This window comes from Chlorocebus sabaeus, chromosome 22 (genome assembly GCF_047675955.1).
Source record: "Chlorocebus sabaeus isolate Y175 chromosome 22, mChlSab1.0.hap1, whole genome shotgun sequence".
NCBI classification, from domain to species: domain Eukaryota; kingdom Metazoa; phylum Chordata; class Mammalia; order Primates; family Cercopithecidae; genus Chlorocebus; species Chlorocebus sabaeus.
The window spans coordinates 77,368,673-77,391,160 of NC_132925.1; the positions used below are offsets into that span (position 1 = coordinate 77,368,673).

Here is a 22,488-nt window from a genome sequence, read left to right on the forward strand (position 1 = left end):
TGCTTTGCCCACTTGGCATAGATGGCTTGAACGTGCCAGGGTTTCTTTGTCAGACCCTCTGTGAATCTTTGATTAGAACACCAAATACAACCAGATCCCTGGTGATCATTAGACCTGAGAGACCCAGGGGGCTGTGGAATTTTGGCTTAGGCTAACGAAGCTACAGCGACTTTGGTGGAAGTCTAAAGAAACCCTGAATGATGCTTTTCACATGTTCTTTAATTGCCCAAATTGTAAGGAAGAAATACGCATTGAAAGCTTCAAACATAAAATATTTCATTACAGTATTTCAATATAGCAATTGAAATAGGTTGTAGGGGTTTTTTCCCTTAACAAATAATAGTTCACTTTGTCACCAAAAACAAAATGAAGAACTGAGTCACATGGGTGTGGTCAAAGTATTATCTTCCTTTTTGACTCCTTGCCAACAAACAAAATGTTATTTCATTAGCCCCTCTAGGCAAGATGCTGTGCCAGTCTCTGAGGTGTGGCTGTGTTGGGTTAGAGAAAGAAAACTTTCCAGAGAAAATATAAAAATCTTCCAGCATTCAGTTCAAAAACACCGGATGGTTACCAAACAGTTACCAAATTACCTGCTTGTTCAGGCATTTTTAGAAAAACAGAAGCTACTCAAAAAGTGGGGTTTGTTTGTTTGTTTGTTTGTTTTCTCAGAGACAGGGTGGAGTACAGTGGCACAATCATAGCACTGGAACCCCAAACCCCTGGGCTCAAGCAATCCTCCCACCTCAGCCTCCTGAGTAGCTAGGACTACAGGCACACACCACCATACTTGGCTAATTTATAATTTTTTGTAGAGATGGTGTCTCACTGTGTTGCTCAGGCTGGTCTCAAACTCCTGGCCTCAGGTGATCCTCCCTTTTTAGCCTCTTAAAGTGCTGGGATTACAGGCATGAGCCACTGTGTTTGGCCTGCCGCTCAGAAAGTTTTGTACAACCCTGAGTAGCTCACACTTAAGGAGATGTGATTTCTTATTTGGGAAGTGGGGTAGGACAGCATGGCTCAGATAATAATACCCAATACTTAGTATGTGCCTGGCACTGTAATAAGCACTCAGCACCTAAATAACTCATTTAATCCTAAGTAAGTTTTATTATTATCTCCTCTTACCAGATGAGAAAACTGAAGCACAGTGGTGTTAGGAATTTGTCAGGATCCAAACACAAGTGGTCTGAGTCAAGTGCATTTTCTTAGCCACAGGTTACACTGCCTTTCAGAATTTTAAATCGATGCTCCATCTCTTGCTAGCTGCTAGACCACTTTACTTTTGGGTCTCGGTTTCCTCATCTGTGAAGTGAAACTATGGATGATGGCAAAGATTCAGCTACAGCACTGTTTAGAATTTAGACATGAACTGCCCAGGCATTTAATGCTTTGCTTTCCTAATATAGATGGCTTGAACATGCCACTTTCAAAGGAAATACATGTTTAGAAATGAGCTAACAAGAGAACTCAGTTCCTAGTGAATTTCCTATCACTCAGGATGGAGATATATTGGACTGAGTCACAAGTTTTCAATCAAAGAAGGTGTGTGAAGGTGTGAACCATACCATTTCTGCATGGTATGGTTATTTGTTCTTAGGCCAAACACTATTATTTTTTAAAGAGCTCATTTTTATGATATTGGGCTAAATATTTCCCTCGCTTACAGGTATGGGGCAACATATCTTGTTGGGAGTATGTGTGTGTGTATATGTATGTGTGTGTGTGTTGCTAAAAGTGATTTACTACAGTATGTATGTGTTTTATACTTCAGTAAAATTTTCCTGTGAAGAAAAAAGCAACACAGGAAGAACTGAGTTTGGATTAGACTATTTTGACTGGATTTGTGACTTTGCCTAAAACTCTTCTCTTCTAGTACTTCCTGATGACATTTTTAATTTCACATGAGACAATTTTTTCCCTTGACCTGAAAAGGCTCTACCATTTTGCTCCCTTTATTCACTAAAAATTTTAAAGCCTATGATATATAATTTTTCAGAAATTTTGATCAATGTTATAGCTTTTCTATCTCTGAAACTGTTAGGAATATTCAATCATTGTGATGAAGGCAACTTTTCTAGTTTCTCCCACTAGCAATTGATGAGTTACCAATCTAAAATAAAATAAGAAGACGAGGTAGAATGATAGGGGAGAAGAAAAATTGTGTTGATGTTAGTTAAGAAATAGTAGCCTTCAGCCTCGTTCACCTTTTTCTAATCATTTCCCTTAAGAGTCAGCAATGATTGTCTCTCATCCATCAATTCTTAAGGCTGTTGAGTGGTTTTCCATGGGGATGCCCCTGAGTCCCCACACTCTGCTTAGCAGCTTCCTATGCTCATAAAATGTAGAATCTTTTCAACACCATGCCAAGCTCAGGCTCTGAGAGAAACACTTTCAACAGCATTGTCCTACCCACACACTTCTTTGAGAACTTCAGAGTTGAATGAATTTGCTCTAGGGACACCTAGGACTAGAGCTGTTTCTGTGTAACCAATCCATTACTTCTATAAAGTACCAAGTTGAATGCAAACAACCTATACAGATTTAGTGGCAAATAACGAACTTAAAACTTGTCCCACCACTTACTAGTTGTGTGACGATAGGCTGCTTATGTAACCTATCTATGCCCTTTTCTCTCATCTACAGAGCAAGGCTGTTAATAGTGTCAACATCTTGAGTTCAATTCAATGATTGAACTATATAATGCTTGTAGTATATTTTGTGCAGTGCCTGAACATTATAAGAACTCCATGTTCAATGAGTAGGCAACTATTTTTATGAATTGTACATGCACGTGAGTGCATGTGGGTGTGTATTAGGAATCCTTACAAAATAGTACTTTGCTGAAAACAGTAGACTCTAAAGTCCTATGGAATGGTCTGGTCTGACAGGGGTTTGTGTAAGTTAAAGGGATAAATTACCCTTGTGACAAGTGAGTATGAAAATACAGTCAGCGGTGCTGTCTCCTCGCAGCCACTACTCCCTGTTTCCACTGCCACTCATCTGTGATATGTAGCTTGCTCTGAAAACAAATGTACCATTAACAGTAATGTCTTTTTAGGATATCAAATTAACATCAAGATGTTGGGGGTCAGGAATTAAGACTCATGTAAATGAGGGTGGCTCTCATGACAGAAGACATAACTGCAGTAGCAATCATTGTGGCAACACTCTATATAGCTGATTAGATATTATCCAGAACTCAATTAAAGCCCATTTTCTGTGAATCCTATAATGTCCAATAAGGTGTTAATTACTCATCTTGTCTCTCAAGCCCACATCCCTTCCAGGGGGTGAAGTTTCCAGGGGAACAGTGAACCCAGGAGCAGGGCTAGGAAGAGGTAAATGAGCAACTTTTCGATCACAAAATTTAAGGGAGAACCAAAAAAATGTAGCAATAAAGATAAATAACATTTTAATACAACATTTTTATAAAATCAAAATTAGTGCAAAAAGTCCATGATGACTGAAATATCAAAATTTTAATTAAAGACAGGATCTGATCCTGCGCTTGTACAACCCTGCCCTATTCCCTCACCCTAATCCTGGCCTTAGTGAACCCGAATGTTAAAGAAGAAACATTCTATGTTTAAGGATTTCTCTACATGAAGTCAGTATGTTTGCAGGGCAGAATGGGTGACCCAAGTGTATCTGCATATTAATGATCTACGCTTCTACTAGAAAGGGAGGATCAAAAAAAACGTCTTTCTGTCACATATTGAAAATATGTCTGGCTGGGCGCAGTGGCTTATGCCTGCAATCCCAGCACTTTGGGAGGCCGAGTTGGGTGAATCATGAGGTCAGGAGATCGAGACCATCCTGGCTAACATGGTGAAACACCACCTCTACTAAAAATACAAAACAAAAAAATTAGCCGGGCATGGTGGTGGGTGCCTATAGTCCCAGCTACTGAGGAGGCTGAGGCAGGAGAATGGTGTGAACCCAGGAGACGGAGCTTGCAATGAGCCAAGATCCTGCCACTGCACTCCAGCCTAGGTGACTAAGCAAGACTCTGTCTCAAAAAAAAAAAAAAGAAAGTATTTCCATGGGCCGGGTGCAGTGGCTCACACCTGTAATCCCAGCACTCCGGGAGGCCAAAATGGGCAGATCACCTGAGGTCAGGGGTTCAAGACCAGCCTGGTGAATGTGGCAAAACCCCATCTCTACTAAAAATACAAAAACTTAGCTGGACATGGTGGCTTGTGCCTGTAGTCCCAGCTACTCAGGAGGCTGAGGCAGGAGAATCACTTGAATCTGGGAGACGGAGGTTGCAGTGAGCCAAGATCGTGCCACTGCTCTCCAGCCTGAACACAGAGTGAGACTCTGTCTCAAAAAAAGAAAAACAAACAAAAAGAAAGTGTGTCTATGATGTTTCTGAGAGGAATAACAAAGTGGGTAAATTTTATTGAGTCCTTGCTATGTGACTCACTCTGCTAGGCACCCCACATAAATGATTTCTTTTAATGCTCGCAGTAATCCCGTGAAGAAAGTACTGGTATTAACTCCCAGAGGAGACTGAGGGCCAGAAAATTAAGTAATTTCCTTGAGGTTACCCAGCTAATAAGTAGCCAACGTAGGCTGAAGCTGTAACTCACCCTACAGGGTTTGAAAAATCACTCATTCTGTGTCTGAATCTTTTTAATTCAAGACTTACATCTAGGTCAATATAGTTTAAAATGTGCTTTAGGAACCCAAAGTTTGGGTTATGATCTACCAGAAAACAACTTTACAACACAATTGCACAGTTAAGGAGCTACTTGTGTGTCCTATAAGGCATGCATATCATTCCAGAAATATTCCAGTGGGAATAATTTTCTTCACCACCACATGACTTTCCCTGGTAACGTGTTCCACTTTCTCCCTTGTTTTGGGGGATCTTTTAGGTTGAGAGAGGGAGAGAAAAAAGAGAAGAAAGACGATGATGATGATGGTGATGATGATGACGATGATGATGATGATGTTGATTGCAGTGGTGGAAGTGGTGGTAGCTAACATTTATTGAGGCCTTATGTGCCAAATACTGTTGTGAGTGCTTTGTGAGCGTGATTTCATTTACCCATCAGAAAAAGCCTATAAAAGGCTGGTTAGACCCCATTTTCATCAGGAAACTGAGTCTCTGAGAATGTAAGTAACTTGCCCAAGATCACAAACCCAGGTGGATGTTAGGGCCTGTGCTCCTAACCTCTACACTGTAGAAAGAAAGAAGAATTAAGTGGCAAATTTTTAGATCAGCCTTCCAGCTTCTTTTAAATAGAGCCTTCAGATCCAGTTCAGCTATTGAAGAAGTTCCCACCTTTCCAAGAGCCCTGTTGTCTATGATGGGCATCCTTTTGAGTGACAAGTTCAAAACCTTCACAGAATTTTCCCCAGAGGGCATATTTTAAAGGAGCCCATGCTGTTGGGGGCTTTATTTCTTTAGTGGTGTTTTTTTAGGATTAAAGTAGCTTTATTTAGCAAGTTTCAAATTAATATACTTGAATTAAGGGAAGGCAGTAAAGGAGTAGAAATTATACTTAAATACTTAGTACATGTCGTCAGCCCACAGTTCTTATCTCTGCAGACTTAGAGTATATTTTACCGAAAAGTTAGTGCCCAGGTGTTAGGGTAGCTCTGGAAAAGGCATATCTGAACCAAGGACTAAACAAAATGGGGAGGACTTACAATATTTTATTAATTTCCTCTTTTGAAGAATCATAACAAATCTGCTGCATTCCCATCCATCTCAAATAAAACAAATCCAGTTAATAAGCACTGTAAGCCCCGTGAGGAAGAGCAGAACAACCCAGACACCAAAGATTGTGCTGATAAATGTTTAATGACTGGCTTTCTGGGAGGCAAAAAGCCCTGGTTTGTGGCATTTGCCAATTCCCATGATGATAAAATCCCCACGAAGGCCTATTTCTAGCTATCAATGTGATATCCCTAAATGCGGAGTTGGGAAGAGATGTGCAAGATCGGCTGTCATGACCAGCAAACACACTACTCCATCCCTTATGGAGGAGGAATGGAAGACAGTCCGCTCTTTCAATGCAGTGGCTATCGTGGAGAGCTCCTGCTTCTGGAGGCACTCACTGTGTGACACTGGGCAAGTCACTTCACCTCTCTGTGCCTTTGTTTCCTCCTCTACAACAGATAATGTGGAAGATCCCCTGTACCTCTAACATTTTAAAGTTCTAGAAGGCAGTGCCTCCTGCTTTTTCCGACATCCAAATGCCTTGAAGCGCCTTTCTGGAAAACCAAGTTAGCACTGTGCTGCATCCAAAAGTGCCTCCAATTTCATCTCCTGAGCATAAGGTTTGGAAAGGAGTGACTTACTCCCTTTTGCCTCTTTAAATGTGTAGCCAATGGGGCATCATACATTTTTTACACTTCTTTTGCTAGATGTGAGATCCAGGAAGGAAAGCATGGATGTTCCAGGGCTTGCTTGTTCTCCTGGGGTGGCAGGCTGCGTGTGGTGCACTGAGCCATTGCTGTATGCAATTTCTACCTCTCTACCCTTTCGGCAGCCGAGCAAGATTGTTGATAGTCTCCTACCTTTTTATTTTTATTTTTATTTTTTACTATCCGGAAGCCATTTACAAGAGTGGGAACTGCTTACATAAAATGGAGGGGCGGCAGGGGGTTGTGTTATTTTTTATTTTTTTTTTTTCCTGAAAGGTGGCACGTCTCTCAGCAAAGAGAAAAAGGCATGTTGCACAAGGCTTGCTGGCAGTGATATAAGCCAGCGCCGGTTTGCCTGTTGTCACAGCCAAAGCAAAATGCCACCTCTGCCTAGAAGCCAGAGTGCCACACTCCTCTTTTGTGTCCCTGAGATGTACCCACGATGAGACCCTGGAATTGTAGGTTTGGCCAGGAGGTTGCCAGGATTGCTCGAAGGTCATCTTCCAGTCCCAGGAGACTGGGGGTAAGGGGAGGTTGATCATAGTTCTCAAAATAGATCTTTTGAGCCCCCCCCGATTACATGTCAGCTACAGCTAGTAAATGTGGAATTTGAGGCCTTGGGTTAGCACAAGAGAGCCCCCCAGGTGCCAGGAGTAAGGCAGGGCTGCAGGAATACCAGTGACCCAGTGATCACCCTGTCCCTGGGCCCCTTCTTAACAAGCCCAGATGCAGTAACAGCAAAAGCTCCAGAATCCCAAGGCAGGAGGTGCCAAAAACACCCCCCAACAACCACTATCAAAAAATTTTTTTCAGTAAAATGTTCTCACCCCTAGAGGGGAAAACCTGTCCATGCCTGAAGCAGCTTGACCCCAGCAAACACCCTGCCTCCATGGAGTGAACTGCAAATCTCCAAAAAAAAAAAAAAAAAAAAAAAGGACTTCCTACCCCTCCTGCTCCCTGGGGAGGGACAGAAGGTTCCTAAAACTGACAGTTTCGCCTCCATGATCTTTAAAAGAGCAGAAGTTGGCTGTGAGGCTGCAGTGCTGCCTCGATTGGGGTAGTGTGGTCTCTGCTGCGGCTGGGCTCCAAGGAGAGCCACAATTGGCTCTGATGAGGAAGGAGCCTAGAAATGAAAGATTGCAAAGAGGGCTTCTGTACACCATGGCTGAGACTGTGTCATTTCTTGCAAGGTGAAACTTGGCAGTTCTACCTTGCAAGTAAAAACCTAAATTAATTTTTTTTAAAAGAAATTAAGTCAGAAACAAGGCTTCGGAAAAACTGTGAGTGTTAGGCATAAACTGATTTTGGATGATCTTTAGGTGAGAAAGGGTGGAGTTACCATCAGAAACATGTTTTTATTTATGCTTTTCGAATCCCCACTGGTGTGCGATGTGTGTGTGTGCGCGCGCGTGCATGTGCGTGTGTATTGGTTAGCATGAGAGTATGCATCATCTCAATTCTCTAACCAATCTTTCTTTTTTGCATCTTTTCTGTGCACAGTTCATATAGATCCCCTATAAATAAATATATAGGTCCATCCACACCTTTTCATTTTATTTGTAAATTGTTTGGTATAAGCGGCAGAGCGTAATGAAACCTGGTGAAGTTTAAAAGATTAGATTTTTTTTCATACTGACACTTCATAACACTGTTCATATGTCTCCGAGTGAGATTTATGAATATATGAGCAGTACTGCAAAATTATACTGCACCAGAGACTTCCTGCACCACAGGGGTGGCAGTCTAAAGTGACACAGCTTCAAGCATTTTTCACAGACAAGAAGCAAAATTTAACCCCCTTAAGGGGAAGTATGATTTCAACAGCTTGAAATGAGCTCATTTGTAGATGGTTTTTTTTCTCTCATCTTCCATAATTTTTTGGTGTTAAGATTAAAACAGATTGCACAGCCAATGTAAGGGCACATAAGCTGCCCAGAGTACAGTTTGGCCCTTAAAGAGAAATCTTCATTCATTGTCTTTATCAGCACTTCTCAATCAGGTAAATGAAGATAAACTTGCCCCTAAATTCCTAAGACTGTCAGCCCAATTTCTAGTATTGTACTTAGCAGACAGGATGTGGAATTTTCAAATGGTAAGTGGCAAGGAACATCAATTAATCCAGTGGAGAAGCCTCGTCTCTCTGGCACCAAAGACAGTGACATTAGGAAATAATTCGTGTCTTGAATCTAAATGGTGTAAAATTGACCAATAAAAAAAAGAGAATCAGAAGAGTGAAAGATGGTCTTTACGAATTGAAACATAGGAAATGTCTATCGTGGAAGAGTTCAATTAGATTCAGAGTCCAAACTGGTCTCTCTTAGATTGGTCCAGTATCCAGTACCTTGTAATTTTGTATAAACTAACGTTCATTAATCTCTATGCTCTCAAATTCTCTTTAACCATTTTGTTTCCTCCTGGAACAGAGTGGGGTACTCAAACATTGCCTGCTCTCTCTCTGCCCTATAAATGCTCCATGATGTGTTGGCTGGAGAACTTTTGTCTCTTTTTTCAGCAATGGTACAACAGCTCCATGAACGTGATCTGCACCTGGTTGACGGACCGGATGGACTTACAGCTTCACATTTATCAGTTGAAAACACTAATTAGGATGGTAAAGGTAAAAGAAAAAAATAATTATTCTTCTTTGCAAATAGCTTACTGGAATACATTTCATTGGCAAGCCGCAGAGCTTGCTTAACACAAAGAATATTAGTTTACATATAAAATAGTATCTCATACAAGAAAAACCTATGCAATTGTTTTGTGAAGCATGATAAACGTGTTACTCAGACAGCAGAGGGAAATTTAATACAAATGAATTTGATATCATTTTCCAGAGAGGAAAAATACTTTGTTTTTGCCGTGCAAAAGTACTGCAGAGGCCATCGTGTCTTTGCATTAGACTTTCAAAAACTGGCTTTTGGTGCCATTATGTTAATCACATCCATTACCAGTTTCGTTTATAGTTTAATTAAATAAAATTTTGCCACTATTAATTTAATAGAAATATTTACCCCCAGCTATTTCTAAATATGTCCTGTGATCATTATCAGAATGCAAATCAATATTGTTCTCATAGTTAATTGAAGTAGTTCCTCTTACAATGCGTGTATACAATCAAATGTAAAGGCTCGCAAAGGTGAGATAACATCCCCTGAAAGTAGCGTTTTCCCTTGTTCTTGTGTGTGCGCCTTGGACTAATGATAATTATTTCAGCGTGAAATCTCAGTGGTTTACATGAAATAATAAGATCACAGAAGGGGGTAAATACATTTTTGATCATTTCAGTTTCCATTTGATGCTTCACCATAGAGGGTTTTAAAACATTCGTATGCAAAAATCTCATTCAAAGCACAAAGTCCTTTAAAATATTTTAACAATAAACGTAGCTGAATGTCTTATTTCTTAACAGTTTACCAAAAGTCCCTGCAACACCCACTCCTGGGCACCCCACCCCCACCCCATTTCTTAGTCTCTTTTGGATCAGTACCATTTCACTTTATCCCAGAGCTTACAGACAACCAATTGCTGTTCCATTGTGTGTAATTAAGGAGAATTATTATTATCTGCATTTGATCTCACAAAGCATCCGCCCGGGAAAAGTTATAGATAGCAGTATATTACAGCTCTTAAAAAAGGAATGTATACACTCAGACTATGGACCCAGCCTCCTTTTCACATTTTTTTTATTTCAGTTCCTTAGGACCAGCTCAATAGTCAAGTGGTCGCCTGACCACTTGAATTCCATTTTCTGTGCATAAATACACTTTGGGAAATTTTTCTGTTTGACCCTTATTGGGTAGACGTGAAAAGAAGATATAATTTTAATACTTAAAAATTGTCTTCCCATTATTTCTATTTCCAGATTAGTATTGGAAATTAACAATATTTTATGAAGGAAAAATATAAGTCAGAGGAGAGGTTTAATCTTAGCCTTTTGCCAAAAAAAAAAAAAAAAAAAAATGTGATATGAACCACAGAGAAGGGATACAGAAATGTCACTGCCAAGGGAACCCCTTCACTTTAGCAAAAAGTGGGTTCAGCTTAACTAATGCCACAACTCAGAGCTATGAAGCAGAATTCACAACCTTTAAACCAAGAACATCACCCAGAGGCCTCCTCCTCCAGGGCAAATTTCCAAGGATAATTGGTTTTCTTTCTTGCATCAACAGCCACTTCATTTATTCATCCATTCATTCATTATTCAGAAAGCATTTATTTATTCATTCAACATTGGATAAATATTAGGTGAGCCTCTACTTGTATATTACCAGATGGAGGATTCAAAAATGACTAGATGTGGTCTCTGCACTTAGGCATTGAGAGTCTAGTTGGTATACACATTGCTATGGAGTTTGAATAAAAAAGAGAATACTCAAATGCTTTTACCTTTATTTTCCCCATCATATTCTGGCAACAATTATGTTATTCTGAGTGGCGACAGAACAAATGATTGAAAAGTATAAAAATTTAAGTTAATTGTCTGGATATCTGGTCCACACCATGCCTAACATTTACTCAGTCTCTTACCTGTCCCCATCAAAGTGAAAACACAGTTCAGGTAGCTATCTAGCTTCCTCTTCTCGGCAAGTCTTGCAGGTTGATGCATGACTGAGGATAACCTTGTAATTTAATGTCTAAACCAGATTACTTTTATGTTATTGGACTTCACTAAGCTGAACTGGGTTCACTCGTTAACTCTATAGTCATTACAACATGTGACCTTCAAGAGGGGTTGACATTATGATTGTTACTATCATGACTGCATTAGATGGACTATTAAAAATAGAAATAATGGGCCGGGCGCGATGGCTCACGCCTGTAATCCCAGCACTTTAGGAGGCTGAGGTGGGCAGATCACAAGGTCGGGAGATCGAGACCATCCTGGCCAACATGGTGAAACCCCGTCTCTACTAAAAACACAAAAATTAGCTGGGCATGGTGGCGGGTGCCTATAATCCCAGCTACTCAGGAGGCTGAGGCAGGAGAATTGTTTGAACCCGGGAGGTGGAGGTTGCAGTGAGCCGAGATGGTGCCATTGCACTCCAGTCTGGCCTACAGAGCAAGATTCCATCTCAAAAAAAAAAAGAAAGAAAAAAAGAAAAGAAAAAGAAAAAAGAAATAATGATGGGAGTGGTGTTGATGTATGTTAGCATTCCTTGTCTTACCTCTTTAGCAAGTTTCCTATATCAATAGGAGAAACAAACAGCAGAATCAGTAGCTGAAATGATATGCAGTGTGATGAGGAGAGTTGTAGTTAGAGAGAGACCTTTTAAAAAAAAAAAAATTACGAAGTAGACAACAGCCAGATGCTTCTGGTCATATTCAATTAACACTGAAGGATTTCTAGAAAAACAGTCCTTGAGATACCTAAGGAAATCTGAGAGAAACCGCCTGAAGGAACAAAGAAAGAACTTGTGATGCGGTAATACCGAGCCATTGTTCTTGAAAAAGAGCCAAATTTCTTCCCTGAGACCATAAAGTTGTGAACGGAATAGATACAGTTCTTTCCCAAGGAGATAAGAAATGAGTCACATGCCTGCAACATATTGATGAGGCATTAGCGCTCCATCTTTCTCATAATTGCTGCTGCCTGTGATGGGTTTCATATACCAACATACATATGTCTGTCTTGTGAATGAGACAGAGGGATATCAGTACAGCTCATGCAGTTACAAGACTCAAAAATACTAAAACCAGACTGCAACAGAAATCACAAAATACCATAATCGCTCAATCCATCATTTTTATGTTATAGCCCTTTCCTGTGTCTATCGTATTACATTACACTAACCTAAGAGAAAGAACCAGTCCACAAAAGGAACCAAAACAATTATGGAACATTTCCCTTTATGGAACTGAATAAACACAAGCTTATGTTCTTTGCTTTGTCTCATCTAATATAGTTTATCCTGTCACTGTTTCTTATTTTCTGTCATTCAAAGGATCTCAGTTTTCAATACAAGTGAAATCTAAGCACAGTGGCTTTTTATTTGACAATGCATAAAGTGTGATGTTTAGCTGAAGGTCAGTGCTCTCACACCCACACCTGCTTTTACCTTCTCCAACCCCATCATGGAGATGAGATCTCTCTTATCACTGTATCTTTTCCCTCCTTAGAAAACCTACAGAGATTTCCGATTGCAAGGGGTCCTGGACTCCACCTTAAACAGCAAGACCTATGAAACAATCCGAAACCGTCTCACTGTGGAGGAAGCCACAGCATCAGTGAGCGAAGGTGGGGGACTGCAGGGGATTAGCATGAAGGACAGCGATGAGGAAGACGAAGAAGATGATTAGACCATTTGGTCCTAGAGTCCGCTGGGACAGAGTCCTGTAATCAGTGCATGTCCTTAGTCTGTTAGTTAAACCCATTAGGGAATTTTCTGTCAACTACCATGCCCATGAGATGTTTATCAATACAACTGCCATTTTAGCTATGTGGTACCAAGATTAGCAAATGACCTTCATATCCACTGATTTCCTGATGTCCATGTCTATATGTTTACAAGCAATATGGAGCACCATTCTTTAAATACTGTTCATGGAGAATACATAGTCTTACCACTAGGCGTGTCCCTGTTATCAGCAAAGATCAATGATGCTTCATTCATGTACTGTGTATGCATTGGTGGTAAATGGATGTGAGGGCAAGTATACCAAGTACATTCACTGTGTTTCACGTATGTGGATGCCAGTTAATTAAATGAGTACATAAATAAATTAATTAAAGCACATAGATCTGCTTTGTGTTTTTATTTTTATTTTTTGAAAAACAAAAGGCAAGTCTCCAACGATCAACTTTTGATTCTTTCTGTTCCCCTAAAACTAAAAAATGAACCCCTTGTGTCCTTGTTAACCCATCCTTTCATTTACGCAAATAATTAGCCAAAAAAGGATGGCTACATACCAATGGATTGATTCTCTTAATTGCCATGGCAAGTGGGCAATCCTATCATGACTTTACATCAAGCACACAGTTCAAAACTACTGTCTTCTGTCAAAGTTTTCTCCTCTTAAATGTTATTTTGCTTTTATGTCTCAACTGTGTATGTGAAAAAAAAAAAGAATATTTAAATTACAACCCTAGACTAAAAAATGTGTTTATAATAAGATGTGGATATTTCCTTCAGTAGATTGTAACCATAATTTAAATTATTTTGTTCCACACTGTTTTTTATATCTGTCATGTACATTGCATTTTGATCTGTAACTGCACAACCCTGGGGTTTGCTGCAGAGCTATTTCTTTCCATGTAAAGTAGTGGATCCATCTTGCTTTTGCCTTATATAAAGCCTACAGTTATGGAAGTGTGGAAAACTGTGGCTTCTCAATAAATATTCAAATGTCCTAAGAATATACGTTTGGGTCTGTTTTTCTCTGTCTTCTTTGAATGCCAGAACTGAAACACAACAAGAAGAAATAGGAAAGGGAGGGAAGAGGTAATTTTCATAGAGTGTTCTTGAAACTGTTGGAGTGGGTCGTTTTCAAATGCTCGTATTTCTCCATGAGAGACTGCCTAAAATTCCGCTAATTCAGACTCCACTAATTCAGAATCCGTGGGCATTTGGACATGTTGGACAGATTACACTTGCATTATAGGATAAATAAGGGTTTGCTAAGCAAGTAAGTAGTGTAAACGAGAGAAATGTTTCTCCTGTACGAAGAGAAGGCCAACAAACTGTTTTTAAGCACCACTTTAACAGCAGTGTTTGCATTCAAACAAAGTGTGTGCCAATTATATATGATTCTTATATATTTGTTAAAGCATTTTACAAGATTCTCTAAGACATGGAGTACTCTACTCACTCCTCAGGCCCTGTCAGCAATATAATCACCTAAGTTTGTAAGAAATTAAACATTTTGTAGCCTTGTTTGCTTTATTTGCGTCTGTCACTAAACCAGGCTGATCCTTCCTGGAAGCTGACCGAGGCTTTAGGGAAACAGCTACTTTTCCAACAGACCCAGGTAGAATGGTCACCAGGTGTTCTCTACAAAATAACCACTTTAGACAACATGTCTTGCTCTGTTTACTTGAGGTCTGCAGGTACAAGGCAACAGTACTTTCTGCTGTTGTGGGCTTACAAAAAGAGGTCCTATTTATTGAACAACTATGCTATGCCAGGCATTCTGCATATATTACCTCATTTAAATCTCACAACAACCATAAGAGGAGAGAACTATTGTTATCCTCATTATAGATTAGGAAATTAAGTTCAAAAGGGTTATGCTAACTTGCCCAATAGTTAACTCTATGCAGAAACATTAATCCAGAGATAAGAGCGTAAAACTATTAATACAAATGGTGGGGATATGTCTTTCAGGTATGACAAAACTTTGATTGCCCAGGGGCACATAGTTAAGTCAGAATGGCACAGCTAAGATTTTTGAAAACATATTTTCATTATATTTTGAGTTGCAAAATGAGATCATATATCTTGTAACAATTAAAATTTTTTTATCATTTTTTTTGAGATGGAGTCTTTCTGTCGGCCAGGCTAGAGTGCAGTGGCGCGATCTCTGCTCACTGCAACCTCTGCCTCCCAGGTTCAAGCGATTATCTTGCTTTAGCCTCCCAAGTAGCTGAAACTACAGGCATGTGCCACCATGCCCAGCTAATTTGTGTATTTTTAGTAGAGACGGGGTTTCACTATGTTAGCCAGACTGGTCTCGAACTCCTGACCTTGTGACCAGCCCACATCAGCCTCCCAAAGTGCTGAGATTACAGGTGTGAGCCACTGCACCCAGCCTACAATGTTAAAACATGCAAAGTAAAGAGGGAATGTCTGTCCAGTGTATGAAAGCAAAAGGAGGAAAATGTTCAGGAGCCCTGCAGGAAGGCTAAGTGAATGGGTTAGATAACTAACCAAAGGGCACGAGGTAAAAGTCATTAGGAAAACTAAGCCAGAAAAGACTTGGTCTCCAAAACCAAGGTTAAATTAAAAACTTCATTCAAAAAAAAGATTCCACTGCCTTGCACTGAGGATCCTGTTAAATAGCACCCCCAGCAACCCTGGGAAAGGTGGTATGGGGAAGGAAATGACATCAGAACACATCAGAAAGCACTGACCACGTTATCCTTGACCACTGCTGGCCTCAGTTTATTCTGACCACAGATGCAAAGCCAAGAAGACAGCTTTGATATTACTTTTCGTTTCTTTGGGATGGTATCTTGAGTGATCTTCTTTTTTCTTTTTTAGTTTTTTATTATACATACAAAAAGTGCATGAATCCTAAGCCTACAGCTCAATGATTTATCATAAAGTGAACACACTCGCGGAACAACTACCTAGCTGAGAAATAGAACATACCGAAGACCCCCGAGGACCCCATGTCCATGCTCTTTCCCAAACTCTACCCACTCCTTACACCCCAAAGGTAACAACTATCTGATTTCTAATGGCATAGAATAGATCAACTTGCTTAGTTTAACCTTTTTGTCATTGCAATCACAGTACATATTCTTTTGTGTCTGGATTCTTTTGCTCTACATTACATAGTTGGTGTGGTTGTGGTTCATTTATTTTCATTGGTGTATAGTAGTCCAAGGTATAAATACACCATAATTGATTTAGCCATATAAAAATATTGTTTTACATTTTGGGGTATTATGAATAATGCTGCCATGAATTTCCTTGTACGTATGTTTTGGTGCAATTGCTGGGTCCTGGAGTAAAGGTATTTTCCTTTTCAGAGGATGTGGCCAGTTTTCCACAGAGGATGAACAAAGTTATTGTCTCACCAGCAGCAAATTAGAGTCTCCGTTGTTCCACATTTTTGACAACATTAAGTGTTGTCACTCTAATTTTTGCCATTCTGGTAAGTGCTGTGGTAGTTTATAATTGTAGTTCTCTACCAAATGAAGTTGATTGCCTTTGAACTTGTGTATTGGGAACTTCGATAGCCTCTTTTGTGAAGTGCCAGTTTAAGGCTTTTTAAAACATGCAAAGTAAAAGAGGGAGCATCTGGCCAGTGTATAAAAGTTAGCAAAAGTAGGAAAATGTTCAGGAGCCCTGGAGGAGAGCTAAGTACATTTTTTATTTGGATAGCTTCTTTTGTGAAGTGCATGTTTAACCCTTTTATTCCTTTTTATTTTTTTTAAATAAGAGGAAAAATTTAGAGCTATTTGAAGGCTGATAAGGAAGAGACCACAGGAAAAAGTGCCAGTTAGATGTAGGAGATATCAAGGAAATTGTGAACCTGATAGAAAGGCGTTCACTTTATGAACAATTGGTCCACAAATACTTGAGTACATACTGGTCAGGCAGGTACTGTGCTAGGAACACCTGGACTCTTTCTATTCCATTCCCTTCATCAGTCAGAGAGACCTTTCTAAAGGCAAGTATGATCCCATTCCTCCCCTAATTAAAAGCCTCCAATTCTTCCCCTCCCCTTAGAATGAAACCCAAACTCCTTAAGGTGGCATTCAAGGCCATGAACAATCCAACCCTTGCCTACTTCTCCAGCCTCTTCTGTTAACCCTACTCCTCTTACTCCCAGGGTTCATCCACACCCACCACCTTCAACTTCCTGCTGTGCACCATAGTTCTTCCCACCCGGGGCCCGCCTCCAAATGACCTCATCTCATCCATCAAATCCCCACTAAACTGGATCTCCCCAAGGAAGCCTTTCCAAACACCACCCTCAGTTCAGCATCTATTTCCTTAGTATATATCCTCATGACAGTATCTACTTCTCTTAGTATTCACACTACTCATGAATGGGTTATGTACATTGTCACATGTTTCATATCTCTTTTCTCTACTTCAGGAGGGTACAGTCTTTACCAGCATCTCCACCCTGTCCCCAAGGTACTCAATAAATATATGACAAATAACGAAGGCTGAAAGTACAAGGATGGAGATGATCTGTTGCTCTTCTTGTAGAACTTATAGTATAGGTAGTATGAATCTTCCAAAGACACAGACTAAATATTATAAGATTCAGAGGAGAGAGAGGGAGAGGAAGCCTTCCTTGAGGAGGTAGGCCTTAAAGAGCCCGTAGAGAAGACTGGGAAGGACAAGAACAAGACCAGATGGAGGCCAGGGGACGTGCCACTTGACTGGAACACCATAGAAATGGGAAACTATTCTCTTCTCTGGTGGATTCCCAGTGCACACAGTAAACACTCAACATATACATGTTAACTTAAGACATTAATGAATATGCCCAGTGTGTTAAGAGAGCCTGCTTCATGGGAAAGCTTAGGCAAGAGGTTGGGAGAGATTATCATGGGAAGAGTAGATTGAAGTGTCAAAGGAGGACATTTAGTTCCACTTAGTTTGGGTTTGTTGGTCTGCATAGCCAAGAACTAACTACTATTTTTAATTTTTTCAAAACATTTAAAGAAATTTTTTAAGTTAAAAAAAATCAAATAGAACAGAATTATATGAAACAAAACGTTCAAGCCTCCCCCCCCCAACACCCATTTCCCCAAAGTAGCCATTGCTAACAGATGGGCATATATTCTTCCAAATATGTTCAAATCATATACAAGTATATTGGAGATTTTATATATATATATAAATGATCCCAATATATAAATGAGAATCATCCTGAGCCTACTATTTGGCAAATCACATTTTCCATTTATCAGTATAGATAGGATCATTTGTACCTCTGCACATATAGACTTTCCATATAGACCATATAGACCACATATAGACCAGTACTTTGGTAATGGATGTAATGTATTTAAGGAGATTTTCTGGTCAAAGAAGAAACAGGAGCAAAATAAGATAAACTGAAAATCTAGGATGAAATTAGGATGGATCAAAACATAATGGAGGAAATGAGCCATCTGTGGAAGTGACCCAAAAGACTGTTTGAAAATGTGTGACTAAAGAATTTCTGAAACACCCCAAATCCAACCCAGTCTAACTGCACTATATCACAGTTATCTGTTTATGTGTCTGTCTCCCTGCTAGACTACTGCCAACTAGTTGAGGTCAGGGACTGTGTATCCATTTCTGTATGCCAGTCTGGTGCCTGGGATGTAGTAGGCACTCAATAAATGTTGGCTGAATTGAACGCGTGCACATCAGCAATGTACACCTGAGTATGATCATGACCAAGAAAACATAAACTAAATTTATTGCAATATATTCTGTCTATAAGGAAGGAATTACTAAAGAAGGAATTACAGAAGAAGGTGGGGAATCATGATGGTTTTAGAAAATCTATCCACCTCACCTCAATTTTCAGTGCAGGTATGAACAGCCACACTGTCATAAATTTGAATTTCTATAAAAATTTTAGGAAATCAACAAAACAACAAGAGTTGTGTGACTAGTGTTTAAGCACGAAATTGAATAAGTTCATGTCCTTTAAATTTTAAAATTTAAGTGTGTTCTCTTTGTGGCTAATTTATATCAGACACATAATTAACAAATCTGAAATTAAGTCAAATTAGGCACAATTCTGTAATTCTTGGTAAACAAATTTTTAAAAATCAATATTCATCTTTTATTCAAGGTTGTTTTGCTTCTTCATCTAAATACTAAAATTATCATCTGTTTTCCTTCTTATGAAACCATGCATTTCATCTAAAGTGGTAATTCTGCATTTGTCGTAACTAAGCAAAACATGAGAAAAGGGCTGACGATGGTGCAAGCTGCCAGCAGAGTTCTCTACCCTGACAGTACATTGAAGGTCAAAGAAAAACACTGAACAACAAATTAATCACAGCCACCCGCTAACAGAGGCATAAAACGATTACAATTAATATATACACACAAGTACAAATTAAGAGGAATGCAAAGGCAACAACAAGCAAAAAGTACACAAATAAAATTTTTCTTATTTCCTAAGAATTGATGGTGAGATGGCCAAAAGCAATTGTAAACATGGTTAAGTTGGCATATTTCCCTCTATCCATCAAAAACAAGTTGGCTTGTTTCCTGGGCAGCAAATACAATTGCAAAGAATAAACAAGGTTTTGCTTAAAGCAGGAAACATGTGATTAAAGATAGTACAAATTTCAGAGAAAGTGTCAGAAATTTTGGAATGTGTTTAAAAGGAAATCAAAGGCAACATAAGAAGACAAATACTGGTGGTATTTGGTGCAAAGAAAAGTACAGTTTATGTGGAAGCTATGGCGAGGTTTCAAATTCTAATGTCACTATATTATTGTAAACAGGACCACTGAACTATGCACCTCACTCAGTCATCTCCTACACCTCCTGGAATAGGGCTTTGAGCATGATAAATTCTTCCACAGTATTTTTTGGTTTGATTAGTCTAATTTTGAATAAAATTTTAAAAATCAGACATCAAGACTATAGATTAAAAATTCCAAGGCATATGAAGGATACTGACATCACAATGTATTTGGAAAATCTGAACTCTTCAGAGCTCTAATTAAATGACAATCAATAAACTTCAGGTTGCGTCTACTCTTTGCCATCTCCAAACTTCCATAACAAGGCTGCTATACACACAGTCTTGGGTTAATATGCTCTTGGAGAGCACAAGGAAAAGTTGGTGCTGTCCTAGGGAAGAAACTTTCGCAAAGCAAACTGAGGGCAGAGGTGGAACTAGAGACTTAGGAGTTGATCTTGAAACAAGCACTTGTTTCTCTCCCAGTAAATTAGAGAAAGATGACCTCTCAGAATAAGGAGGGCTAGATCTTGTTATTACAAATGATGGAGCTCAAACCATTCTATTTAAATATTGAAGTAAAGATGAAAGCAAGAGACCGCAGGATTTGTAGACCATTGGGCAACAGGTATCACAGGAGCGAATAGAAGGAAGAGGTTGTGAGCATAGGTTCTGATAGGTTCTGGGGTCAGGATGACCTTGATCCAGATTTCAGATGATCAGTGGTAATCATTATCCATGTGACCTTGGGAAAATTACTTCATTTCCCTAGGACTCGGTTATCTCATCTGTAAGATATAAATAGTCAGAATCATACCCTAGGTATTGCCCATTGTTATAAGCTCATTGGGTTGTCATCAAGATTAAAAGTATTTCCATGTGTGAAGTGCTAAAAAAAAAAAAAAAAAAAGGCATACATTCTAAGTGCTCAACAAATGTTAGCTGAAATTTTACTGTTAGCTTCTTTCTTTCTTTTTTTTTTTTTTCCTGAGACAGCGTCTCACTCTGTTGCCCAGGCTGGAGTGCAGTGGCATGATCTCAGCTCACCATAACCTCTGCCTCCCAGATTTAAGTGATTCTCCTGCCTCAGCCTCCCGAGTAGCTGTGATTACAGGCACCCTCCACCATGCTTGTCTAACTTTGTATTTTCAGTAGAGATAGGGTTTCACCATGTTGATCAGGCTGGTCTCAAACTCCTGACCTCAAGTGATCCACCTACCTGACTCCCAAAGTGTTGGGATTACAGGTGTGAGCCACTGCGCCTGGCCTACTGTTAATTTCTTAAGGATTTAAGAGCCTGCCACATGTTTCAGGCTTTGAACAGATCATAGATATGGCCAAGTCACTACCCTTAGAAAGCTGAATTCTGCTACTCACTGTTCTTATTCCAATTCTTCCCAAAAGAACAGCGCATGATCAGCGGTAGATTGGGCAGCAATGTGTTAAGCAGCGTCAAGAAAGGTATTCTTGCTACCCACTTCTTTTTTTAGCATTTGCTTTTATGCCTTGAAAGGGAAGGATTTGTTCCCCTTGTCTACATTTCTTCACATTCTCCTTCACTTGTTTTTGACTATGGATCTCAGTAAATAATTATTAAAGGAATGAATAAATAAATGAATTTCTTTCCATGTCTCCCCTTCTTCATCATCACTGATTTAATTTGTTTCCCTAGAAAAAGACCCCAAGACAAGAATTCTAGAGCAAGTGGTTTACTTGGGAGGTGATCCAGGAAACACTAATAGAGGAATGGGGGAAAAAGATTGAGAAGAAATGCAGCCACTATGGGTAACTGAAGTTTGATTTCTCTGGGAAAATCTGGGAGCCAGTGTAGAACATACTTTTCAGTTATTCCTCCTGAGGAGTGAGAGAGCTGGGGTATTTATACTCCAACTGTTTTTTCATTATTGGTCAAGGACAGCTTAGGGGAGAGAGCAGGCGATGTTAATTCTCCAGCATTTCAGACAGGCAGGGCTGATGGGCAAAGCAGACTCTGATCATCACAGAAAGCCCTAAGACAAATAAGTACAAGAACAGCAATGAGAAGTCAAGCCCAGTGGCAACGAAGCGGTAAGAGAGGTGGGCAGGACACCAACATTATCTGCTACAATCATCCCTGCAATCCAGGACAGTCTGTGGTCAATGTTGGTCTAAGAACAGCAAGACAGAATTAGCAGTCCTCCTGCCGGAAGCATTGCCTGGCTAGGCTAGATTTGGAAGGCTCTCAAGGGTGGTGAAATAAATTCCAGCCTTCAATACAGTGGAATACAATGGAGCCAGGAAAAAGAACAAAGTAGATATATAAACACTGGTACTGAAAAATGTTCAAGATATATTGCTGATATTTTATTAAGTTAAAAAAATATCAAGAGGCAGACCAGCATTTAAAGAACTCTCCCATTTGTTTAAAAAAATAAGCAAATCTATTTATGTGTGTGTATTTTTTTTCAATAAATCAAATGAACAGTTATCATTTTGGCTTCCCAGAATCCAAATCCATGGAAACTGAAGGGGAAGGGATGTTCCCTCTCCCTGCCCCTGACAACTAGAATGTGCCTAATAACCAGATGCTCTAGCTCAGAATCTTGACTCTTGAGAGAAGGACCAAAAGGCATGGCAGCATTGAATAACTCTCCCTGGGCCTCGGGATCATTAAGGGGCATCCAGGAACTGGTGAGTGGGCCCAGCAGCAGCAGCCCACGCAGAGTTGCCTTGTGGTTGCTTTTGGCTGTGCCTCACCTCACTGGTCCATTGGTTCCTGATGGAGCCTATGTCCCGGCCTTCAGCCAATTCTGGGAGCTACTGTGTAAACTCCTTTTCTGCTGTCAAGTTCTACTGTTGGGAACTGAGAGCAATGGCTGATGTAGGAAAAAAATTTAGAAGAAACTAATAAGAGTGGTTATCTCTGGGAAAGGGGATGGCAAACTTCAGATGGAAAGGAGATTTATTTTTCAGTTCAATTTGTGTTTAATGTTATTATTGTTTGATTATTTCAACCCCGTGCACTTACCA

At 39.7% G+C, this 22,488-nt stretch overlaps 1 protein-coding gene across 13 annotated transcripts in view; it reads left to right on the forward strand.

The window, feature by feature from the left end:
* CADPS (calcium dependent secretion activator) overlaps window positions 1–13,738 on the forward strand; it is a 483,060-nt gene extending 469,322 nt beyond the window's left edge. For all 13 annotated transcript variants that reach the window (XM_073009971.1, XM_073009972.1, XM_073009975.1 and 10 more), the window contains 2 exons: window positions 8,894–8,998; window positions 12,502–13,738. In XM_073009971.1, coding sequence (XP_072866072.1) covers window positions 8,894–8,998; window positions 12,502–12,681 — 285 coding nt within the window. In that variant the 3' untranslated portion in view covers window positions 12,682–13,738. The remainder of the gene's footprint in view (window positions 1–8,893; window positions 8,999–12,501) is intronic.
* The last annotated feature ends 8,750 nt before the right edge of the window (window positions 13,739–22,488 follow it).